Source organism: Misgurnus anguillicaudatus, chromosome 10, assembly GCF_027580225.2.
Source record: "Misgurnus anguillicaudatus chromosome 10, ASM2758022v2, whole genome shotgun sequence".
Classification (NCBI taxonomy): domain Eukaryota; kingdom Metazoa; phylum Chordata; class Actinopteri; order Cypriniformes; family Cobitidae; genus Misgurnus; species Misgurnus anguillicaudatus.
The window spans coordinates 3,363,079-3,374,631 of NC_073346.2; the positions used below are offsets into that span (position 1 = coordinate 3,363,079).

Sequence of the window (11,553 nt, forward strand, 5' to 3'; positions counted from 1 at the left end):
CAGATCCACCATCCATTAAAACTAGGTAACTGGTTTTCACGGTGAGAACTGGTTCTTCTAAACACAGTTGGTTTGCACATTTTAATCTTTACAAATGTTGGTTGGTGGGATCTGACATCTTTAGTTCACCTAACCTGCCTGTCTTTGAACTGTGGGAGTTAACCGGAGTAACAATACAGTAAAGCTCTTTTCACGCACAGATTACAGAAAATACATGGAAAATGCGTCTGGGATTTGTCCGGGATCATTTGATCGCACTGCCAATCATTTTCTGGAATCTGTGTGTGCATCCTGCACGCCGTACTTGTTTATACAATTTTACATGGTTTGGCTCCACCTTCACTTCATGGATTTATTTTAAAATTCTGTATCATTTAGAAGGAGACTTTTGGTCAATCAGATTTTCTTATAGACCTGTACATATATGAAATACTGTTCCTGTAGAGATAAGAGATATTGTATCATTTTATTTCCTTTTCTACATCTATTAAACAGTGGCTATTGGATAATCAAATGTGTACTCGTGACTTGAGGTAGTGTATGTGTGTTTTGCTGGTTATGATTTTGCTGTTTAAAAAAATGTTGATTATGTATGATGGAAATTAGATTGTATTAGAATATATTTGTGATATTTAACAACAACGCTACTACAAATGAAAATTAGCCTGTATGGCTAAATTTGGCATATTTTCATGCTTCTACCTTTTGCATGGTTATTAATGTGCCTTTGAAATTAAAAACTTTTTTAAAATAAACGCAATACTCATATCAAGAGGTAAAAATGTTATAAAATAAATATAACATTTGATATTAAACTAATGAAATCTCTAACACTGATCATGATAAGACCCTTATTATATACAGTCAGATTTTCTTGCTTCCACTGAAACACACAAAATGCATTTTGCTGAATTTTAAAATAATGCTGGCATAACATGTATCTTTAGGCTTACTACAAACTTGCAAAAAGTCGATAACATCAGGAGTGTATGCTGTCATTATATGACACACAAAATACTAAGAAAACTATTAAAAACATTATTTTATTAAAAGTATTAGCATATGTCATAACATAGTCATAATTTAAAAAATAATGATATAACATTATTAAATGATAAAACTAAACTAGAAAAATAAAAAAGCATTTCAATGCAAACATTACAGGTGAAGAAACCAGATTCATAACTGAGTGCGCAGTGACCTCGTGTGGTCACCAGTAAGAGTCTAAAAAAAATGAAATCTATATGTATTACAAAACTCAGTTGCTCGTTTCTTTCACAATGAATCAGTTCGTCTGATAATCACGGTGTGAATGCAATTCAGTCTGATGAACTTTGTATTTATGCAGTCTTGTTGTTTTAGGAAATATGTAAATGTTTAGAAATGTAAAAAAAATGTATCTTTACCCATTATATCCAGTGTTATGAACTACTGTAAGTGTAAAGCAGAATGCGTGTATAATCATTCTTGATTATATGTGGGAACCATAACTACTGCTTGTTCAAGACCGGAAGGGACAGTGTGGTCGCTACGGCAACGCGTATGCAGCCTGTCAACAGTCAATTACGTCTTAAATCTGATAGTCAGGTAAAACACAACTCAAAAGTTTTTTTTGACAGCCAAGAAAACTGTAGTATGTCTTCATAGATGCGAAAAGTGTGGTAAAATAGTTTACTCGGTATCGTGATTGGTTGAAAAAACTTTTTTTTTAAAAAGATTTTGATATTTTTTTCATAGTGATCACTGATCAGTATGTCTTCAGCAGTGGCGAGCGGCTCGAGGACTCCTCTCTTTCCAGACATTTATAGTCCACACAAACACCGGAAAACACCAAAGTTTATCCCAAAAGAGATAATAGAACTAAACTCCGTCTGTCCTGATGGAGAAAAATCCCCAGTCCTCACCGAGTATGATATTGCACAGTAAGAACTACTTTCTGTAAACAGTTTACAATACAATCTATAATATGAATAAATTTCATATTTAATTGGTATTTAAATTGAGTTTTCAAACTTCTATACATTAATTCTTGACTTCACCTTATTTGTTGAGATTCAGGAAGCCTTTACGACAGAACATTTGCATAGGACTGCTGTGTGCGGGTTTTCACCGCTCGTTTGCGCAGCTGTTTGCGTTGTTGCAGCGCTGGGACGCAGCAGACGAGCATGCGCACAAACTAGAGATGCTGCAGCACATCCTCACCCGCGCTGAAACTGCAGAAAGAGCAGGTAAAACAGTCAAATACAGTCAGATTATTATTATAATTATTATACGGTCAAGAGAATTTAATCTTATGTGTAATGTAAAATTTAAATCAATAAACAATATTATACATTTAAAGAAATGGTATTAAAAAATCATGTAAAATAGGGATTTATTAGGGAAAGTAGTTGTAAAGTCCCGTGTTGTTTCAGTTTCAGCAGTATTAACAACATTCTGTTTTCGTGGAACAAACGTAACTTCCAGTAAACTTCATAATTCCACTTTTGTGAAGGACTTTTCATAGAGATCAGATGCAGAGCGAACTTTAAAACATACACGGACATACAGCTGTTTGCCCTAGGGCGATACTTCCGGGTTTTATAAGTTGCAAATCAACCTGGTGGATAATAGCGGTATTGCGGAAAGCCGGAAATTCCCTTCATTGGCAGGGAAGCGTTTTTTTCTTACAGTGTAAAACAATAAAAGTTAACTCGTCAATGGCGGGGAAAGAGTTAAATAACAAAAACAATTTATTGTGTTATTTAATGTTGGGGGCGTACATCTCGACTGTTACATCACAGTTGGTATGTTGAGATTGGCCTGTTTTCCAGCAATCAAACAATAGTATTTCACAATATGTCATTACCAGTGTTGGGGAAAATTACTTTTAAAAATAATGCATTACAATATTAAGTTACTCCCAAAACAGTAACTAATTACGTTACTTAGTTACTTTTCATGGAAAGTAATGCTTACATTTCTTTTTAGTTACTTTTTCTTGACTGAGGCTTGATCTCTTTCAGGCCTTGCAGGTGTTTTTTATGACTGAAAAGTTCTGCATTAAGAAATTGCATATTTCATCACAAAAATGTCGAGCTCTGGCCTGCCATCTCAGTTTCTGACTCAGACTGTTCCCATACAGGTGTGTACGCATTAAGTGCATAATGTGGCTACGTTTAGTTTAATTCAGTACATAGTTTTTTTTAATCAAATTAATTAAACTAAAAAAGTAACTTGCCTTATTTTTTTGAAAAAGAAACTCAAATATTAATGTCTACATTTAAATAGTAATGTGTTACTTTACTCGTTAATATTATTGCATAATTCACGTTACTTGTAATGCATTACCCCAACACTGGTCATTACCATATACAGAACTCTTATTATTAATCTATGCCTAAATAAATACAGTTTTACATTTTAAGGCACCTTTAAAGTAACATTAAAAGGAATATTCAGGTTTCAATGTGAGGTTATCTCAAATGACAACATCTGTGACATAATGTTAATTACCAAAAATCCATTGTTTAAATCATTCAAACTCAACAGTCAAGGTTACCATGAGTCACTTTCATAATGAAGGTGAAAAGAGATGGTCCTAATTGTGTTAACATGATTTTAGTGTAATACAATTACTTACTGTACTTGCATCCATTCATTCTCCAGTCCATGACATACCTTAGGATGTAACTGTACACACATAAACAATTTTATGACATTAAAATCATGTCAACAAGTAGCCCTGTTGTGACCTGTAATTTGTTAAATTAATTATATGTTTTTATTTATCAATCAGCCCTCTTTTTTAATGTATCTGCTCCCTTCTGCTGTAGGACAGTATGGGGAAGTGTATGACAACTACCTGCGTCTGGCCCGGTTCTTCACTGAACCAGAGGATGGATGGCTGAAGCATCATTTCTTTCAACTAGCCCTGCATTCAGCTCGCAAATTTAAAATGGACTCTGGCAAAAAAGAGGCGGAGGCCAACTTGCACATGGGAGAAGTTTATTTAGAAAAGGGTAACACACACATTCTTTTAATATTGTAGCGCAATAAGTGTGTACAGTATTGCACTGCATAGATTTATAATTCTTAAGGGAATTTAAATGTTTTATAGTATATTACGCTATAATGTTCAGAAAGGAAAGTGTTCACCAGTAGATGGCAGCAGTGCCGTGTCGGCCATGGAGCCGCACTCATGTGAATTGAAGACCTTTAGAGAGTGGTTGTGACGCATGCAACAAGATTGGGGTTTGTAGTTAGTTAACACAGAAGAAAAGAGTTGTTTGCCAATAAACATCAGGTGGGTTTGATGCACAAAAAGGTACAGCACTGAAAATAAGTATTTGACACATCAGCATTTTTATCAGTAAGGGGATTTCTAAGTGGACTATTGACACAAAATTGTCATCCACCAGATGTAGCCATCAAGCCAAAAATTGAATTCATACAAAGAAATCAGAACATTTAAGTATACAAGTTGAGTCATAATAAATAAATGGAAATGACACAGGTAATAAGTATTGAACACACTTTATTTAAAACTTTGTAGAAAAGCCTTTGTTGGTGATTACAGCTTCTAGACGCCTCTTATATGGAGAGACCAGTCGTCTGCATTGCTCAGGAGTGATTCTGGCCCATTCTTCCACACAAATGGTCTTTAAATCTTGAAGATTCCTTGGGTCTCTTTTATGAACTGTTATCTTCAGTTATCTCCCTAAATTTTCTATGGGATTTAGGTCAGGTGATTGACTGGGCCATTCAAGCAACTTGAATTTCTTTCTTTAAAACCACTTCATTGTTTCCTTGCCCTTGTGTTTGGGATCATTGTCTAAATGTCCACCCTCTTTTCATTTTCAGCTTTCTGGTAGATGGCAGTAGATTTTTATCCAGAATGTCCCGCTACATTTCTTCATTCATCCTGCCTTCAATAATATGAAGTCTGACAGTACCCCTTGCTAAAAAAGCAGCCCCAAATCATGATGCTTCCACCCCCAAACTTGACTGTTGGTGTTCTTGGGGTGGTGGGCAGTGCCATTTCTTCTCCAAACATGGTGTGTAGAAGGACTGCCAAAAAGTTCAATTTTGCTTTCATCTGACCATACTATAGTCTTCCAATAATCCATTGCCTTCTTCAAATGCTTTTTTGCAAACTTTAACCGAGCCTCAACATACTTTTTGTTCAGCAATTGAGTCTTACGTGGTGAGCGTGCATGGATGCCATTGCGGTTCAGTGCATTGCTTATAGTTTTCTTTGAAACAACAGTACCTGCTGATGCAAGGTCTTCCTGAAGTTCTGCCCGAGTAGTTCTTGACTCTTGGAGAACTCTCCTGATTATTCTTTGGACTCCTCTGACAGGGATCTTACGTGGAGCACCTGATCGTTGCCAGTTTATGGTGAAGTGATGCTCTTTCCATTTCCGGATAATGGCCCTCACAGTGCTCACAGGAACATTCAGCATTCTGGAAATGTGCCTATAACCATTCCCAACAAAATGCTTTTCAACAATAAGATTATGAAGATCTTGAGAGAGTTCTTTGCTTTTACCCATCATGAAGTCTTTCATGTGTGCCTCCTGGAGAGTCCTTTGCAACTGCAATTTTAAACTGCATTAAAACTGTTACGTGTTGGGGTCAATTAAAGTCCATTAAAATGAGAAAAATCCTGGAATGTTTTCCTCAAAAACATAATTTCTTCTCGACTGAACAAAGAAAGCTATCAACATTTTAGATGACATGGTGGTGAGTAAATTATCTAGAAAATGGACTAATCCTTTAAAGGAACAGTATGTAAAAAATGTATATCAATTAATCACAAAATGGCCCTGATATGTCACTAGACATTAAGAAGTCATTTTCATTTCAAATACTTTTATCACTGACAACAGTGGTCTGGCCAGGATATTGTCATTTAAAAAGTGGAGTTGCAGCCCTCAACTGATGTGTGATTGCAGTACCAGTTTTAGCCACAAGTTTTGTGATTGCAATACCTTTGGCCACAATCCTACATACTGTTCCTTTAAATATAGATAGTTTCTTAAAAAATACAAAATTTTGAGCAAAAAGCTGATATAATTAAATTTTTGAGGTAGCATAAACTATTGACTACAAGTATGCATGCTAATAATTGTTTTACACGTATACATATTTAACAATTTTTTTGTTTTGTTTTTATTAAAAGCTGCTGTTCACAAATGTTTGATATCCATTAGAGTATTTTTATATTTTAAAGAGAAGATCAAAGGGGTTAATCAATAAGAACATTTTGTTCACAGCCTTCTGTACGCATAGTTACCAGGTCAATATTAGCGGAGTGGACTGTATGTCCGGTTTGTCAGCCACTATCATTCTTCAACTTTGTTTGCATCGTCATTGATTAAAGAAAGGGGTGAATGCCATTAAGAATATGTCTGGGGCATATTTAACTAAAATCATAAGAAATAAAACTTATATTTTGCTTAAAGAATTTAAGGCGTATGTTTAAGATGATATATTTATTCCTTTATTTTTTCTAAATGTAATGCAACACTTTTCTTTTGAATTTTGGTAATTAAAATGAGGGATTAGTGTGCTTAATAGGCTTTGTGCCCAGCTGCACTGCTTTCTGGGCTTCGGCCGGCTCCTTGTTTCCTGTCTGCCAGTATTGGACAGGCTGATTTATCAAGGTGTGCCTGACCTCAGTAGTCACAACAACAATAATCAGACTCACCTGGATTAATTAGTTTGTCCAATAATGGCAGACAGGAAACAAGGAGCTGGCTGAAGTTCAGGAAGTAGTGCAGCTGGGCATAAAGCCTATTGTCATCATAATAATGTCTTGGTTTAAATGATGTCCTTTCCTTTTGGTATGTGTGTGTTGCAGGTCAGCTTGAGTTAGCACAAGAGCATTATGAAGAGTTTTATCACATGACTTTGGGCCGTGCGTGGCAGGACACTAGTGGTCGGACACAACACTTACGTTCTTGTGAAGAGTTGGGAAAGGTGTACACATTGCTGGCAGAAAGGCTGCTTCAACCAAGCAACCAAGACTATGCGCTTGCCATAAAGCTGCTCACAAAAGCCTACGAGATGGCTAAAGAAGGTATGCACACTGACACACAATGCCATTCCTACTGACTACAATTTAAAATAGGTGAAATTTAAGGTGACATGGGTGACAGCAGCTGTTTGTGATGCAATATGGGCATGTCCAGCAACAAGTTTAAACTTTAAACTTTGTCTGTGGCTTAAGTCTTGCCAGTATTACAGTAATAAAAGTAATGCTGCTCTGAGGAATTCATGTTTTCTGTGACATCTTGAAATATAATTTTATATGACATAGATATATTTAAAAGAACAAAATAAATAATAACAAGCCACTGATACCATGAGCCCCGGGTGGCCTGCAGTAATAAAACTGCTCTCAGTATGTGCACATTTTTTTACATCCCTTAACTCCTTATTTACTCTCTCTTATAGCTGGAGATCTAGAGCGAAAAGGAGATGCAGCCTATAGATTGGGCCTCGCATATCAGCATATAGGAGACCATGCGACGGCTAAACAGGTCAGTTTGAAACAAACAGAAACTATGTTAGTACTTGTGGCGGCTCATGACTTCTCATCCGAGGGGCGCTAATTCAAAATAAGTGTTCGCAGTGTCATGTTTGTTGCTTGCATTTTTATAATATGTGTTTGTTGCATCATGTGAACCATGTGCATCACGTGTTTTGTCAAAATAAGTGCCTGCTGCACATGTGTCAAAACAGTTTATGATAAAAGAGATGCTCATGTTCACAAAATACTCACAAGACGCTCCCTTAACAGCAAACTCTGATTACACATGAGATTATGCGAGTATCTGGCAAACGTGAGCGTCTCTTTTATCATAAACCCTTTAGACGCGTCTGCAACAGGCACTTATTTTGACAAGACACATGATCATCCGATGTGCAGAACACATATTTTGAAATTACGAACCACACACATGACAGGCTACATACATGTTGTGACGAACTTCACATCGAGCGCCCTCGAAATAAAAAGTCACCGGCCGCCACTGGTTAGTACACTCTGCAGTTGTCTGTTCTTTGACTTATTTTACATTGCATTGTGTGTCAGTTTCTCAGTGTTTACATGGAGATCTCCACAGAACTTAAAGATATGGATAATCTGGGAAGAGCATATGGAGCCATTGCCAAATCACTGGAGAAGTATTAATATTTATATTTATACATATTGAACATTAAAAATGTGTCACGAACATGGGTCATACCCATGTCTCATTTGTAAAAATCAGACTATTTTAGGAATAGTTTTAGGGGCATTCTCTGGAGTTAATCATTATCAAACACATTAACCTTTGAGGTCATTTACCCCTGGCCAATAAATTGTTTTGGCTGTGGCATGCTTTACTTACAGTGCAGAAAGTTTGAAACAAACAAGCAGATGCAGAAGCAAATAATTCATGGAAAGACTTCTTATTATTGTTTATTTAAAACAAAATGTGGTTTAAATTGTATCAAGAATGAATGATAAATAGTTCTGCATGTTTATGTGTATTACAGTGAAGGCAAACAAACAGAAGCGATTCAGTATTTGGAGAAGTTTGCTGAGATTTCTATAAGCAACAAACGGGACAGAAATCTTGAGAATGCTTACAGGTGTCTTGGATCAATCCTGAACTCTAAAGTAAGAAAGCTAAAAGAAAGATGGAGGAGAAAGTGCTCCGATACAGATAAAAATGTTAATAATAATAAAATTGCCAGGCAAGTCATAAACTCTGTTTCAAAACCTGGTGAGGTACCAACATTATAAGACATCTGTGTTACTGACAAGAATTATTGCAGACAGGAACATTATCAGGCTTTCTAAGATTTCATTGGGTCCAGATTTCAATAGATTATGAATTATATGTCTTCTGAAACAATGAGCAGCACTATCTTGCTTACATAAGGAGATAACGCGAGGAGGTATATAGCTATAATAAAGTAGGTATTCATTTATAAGGGGCATTTAATCAGCTGGCACATCCTACGAACAACACAACCTGCATGCGTTGCTCATAGACACATATTTTTAACCAATTACTGGCAAGAACTTTCTGACTGACTGATGACAAAACATAGAACATGCAGACAACATAGAAAACATTTTTATAATAGACATCATAAAAAATGAACACTGGTAAAACATCTAGCCTACTAGAATATTTGTTTATTATGTTTCTTCTATGTATTCATCAGAACACATGACTACTTTGAAATAGCCAGTGGTCAATGGAGAATGATTTTTTTTGCATGCACATTGTTATTCATAGAAGATGTCCTTACAAAAACGGGATGGCAAGACATCTCATTTAGGTTTTGAAACAGAGTCATAGTGTATATGGTTTTATTCAAAGCAAATTACAGTGCATTCAATGTATACATTTTAACTGGCATTTATGTTCCCTAGTAGTAATGTGTTGTTGTCTGTGTGTATTTATGTGTACAGAGGCAGTATGATGAGTCTCGTGTATATTTCGAGCGTGCATATGAGATTGCATGTAATATGGCGTCAGTGCCCGGGCTGCAAAAGGCTCAGGTTTATGTGGGCACCGCCCGTGCCCTCAGCATTCTGCAGGTGTACAATAAACACATAGAGACGTGTGGACGCCAGAGTATCCAAAAAATAATCAAGTGGAAGGAGCGAAGGGAAAACAGCTTCAGCGAAACCATGTGAGCAGATCAGCTAAATGTGAAGTTTTTGGGATCAAAATAAATGTTGTTCAAATAGAGCAATATAGCAGAACAAAGATTGTTGCTACAAGGTATATGTCAAATAATACACAGTGATGAATCTAATGTACATGTCATTTGTTTATAGAGAGCAAGACGTGAAGAAATGAACAGTGGAGAGGGAGAAGGATTGGGATAAAAGGCTTAATAAAGTCTTATATTCTAAGTGTATTTAAACTCTTTGAAATCTTTCTTTGAAGTGTCAGAATGTCTTGATGCTTCTTACTGTACAATGAAAGTTTTTTGGCATGCATACAGCATTGAAGTCCAAATGCATCATATTACAAATCTTTCCTTTTGTGGTCGATCTGCTTTTTTCAGTGCAGGACTATAGGAAGACTGTGGTAATTACATTAACATGATGGACAGAATCTCAAATAAATATTTTAGGCATCTTGTGAACTAGGCTGTTTTAAGATGACAATGAATGTTTTTTTCACGAATTGAATCACATTAATTAATGTGTTAATACATTTAAATGCAGGTTCAATGCCACCTCTGCAGTACAAATATGGAGCCATGTAGTTTCTTTTTTCATTTAATCATACAGCAAAAATCATTTATAATAATTTGACAAAATATGGGGATCCATTATAAGAACAATATAAAAAAGTGTTTATTATGATGAAAATGCTTTTGGAAATCAATTTAATGGTAGTGAGAAGTTAATATCTGTCTTCTATTTTCAGTTGCTTACATCAATAGTTTTAAACTAATATAAAATTAATGTTTATTATGGTAAGCTTCCATTTTTTCCATTAGTTACAGCGTGTCATATTTCAATTTTGTAGGTGCACTGTAAAAAGTATTTTGTGGTGCTGCTGTTTCAACTAATTTTTCTTACGTTGACACAACTTGCAATTTCTGAATTTGTTCAATTCAACTCAAAACCTTAAGGTCTTACTGTCTCATCTACACAAAAAAAAATTTAATTCACTAACAAAATAAAAAATAGGGTAATAGTTCACATCTATATTTTATAACTTGAGCAAATGAAAAAAAAAACTTTGCCTAAACAAAATTTCTTCGAAAACCTGGCAAAAATATATTTTTCTTGTTGAAGAAAGTCCTTTAATTGTAATTTTTATGTTTTAAGAACGTTTGTTGGTTGTGTGAATGTTGCATTCTATCTCTATCATTTTCAAACTGTTATAAAACATTATTTCTAAATGTTCTGTAAAACATTGCTGTAGAAAACACACTATTCACGCATTAGGTTTGGTTTGGTTTAATTTAAAGTCACCATTGTGGTGATCCGTGTTTGTTTAAGTTGAACTCTTGACTCTGAGCTTCCTAGCTTTTCCTCTGGCTACAGCTTTGTGTTTTAAACACATTTGTTGTGGTAAAAATCAGTCAATAATGTAATAATTACAGTGGTTAGTATCTGATGCTTAATATCATTATCTAGTTTATTTATGCATTTAGTGTTTGATCAACCAAAAGTATTTTTTTCTGTTAATGATGTGATACTACAGGAGAAGATCCAGCACTCTCATAGCAGTTTATAATTCTGACAGATTTTAAGACAATTTGCACATAAAACTAATAAAATGTAACATTCCTCTAACATTCACACAACCAACAAATGTTTTAAACATTAACAGAACTGGACTAGAAGTTACAGGACATTCAGAAATAATGTTTTACAACAGTTTACAAATGATATGTAGCATTTTTGTAATGTTTACACAATTAACAAATGTTCTTAAAACATAAAAAACTGAACTAAAATTACAATTAATATGCTTTTTGCCAGGTTTTTAAAGACAGAAAATATTTTTAAGGGAAAGTTTTTGTTTTTCATTGGCTCAAGTT

General features: G+C 35.1%; 1 protein-coding gene across 4 annotated transcripts; it reads left to right on the forward strand.

Annotated features, from left to right (window-relative positions):
- Window positions 1–1,454: 1,454 nt before the first annotated feature.
- On the forward strand, window positions 1,455–10,031 carry ttc29 (tetratricopeptide repeat domain 29). 4 transcript variants are annotated; one of them, XM_055212008.2, is made up of 10 exons: window positions 1,455–1,587; window positions 1,745–1,922; window positions 2,053–2,228; window positions 3,816–4,001; window positions 6,845–7,063; window positions 7,441–7,526; window positions 8,081–8,172; window positions 8,527–8,650; window positions 9,455–9,678; window positions 9,827–10,031. In XM_055212008.2, the coding sequence occupies exons 2-10, from the start codon at window positions 1,753–1,755 to the stop codon at window positions 9,846–9,848; spliced, it is 1,299 nt and encodes a 432-aa protein (XP_055067983.2). In that variant the 5' UTR covers window positions 1,455–1,587; window positions 1,745–1,752; the 3' UTR covers window positions 9,849–10,031. The 4 variants fall into 4 exon arrangements, with proteins under 4 accessions (XP_055067983.2, XP_073727909.1, XP_073727910.1 ...); XM_073871808.1 differs by having other exon boundaries at window positions 1,531–1,587; window positions 1,738–1,922; window positions 2,059–2,228; XM_073871809.1 differs by having other exon boundaries at window positions 1,531–1,587; window positions 1,738–1,907; window positions 2,059–2,228.
- The last annotated feature ends 1,522 nt before the right edge of the window (window positions 10,032–11,553 follow it).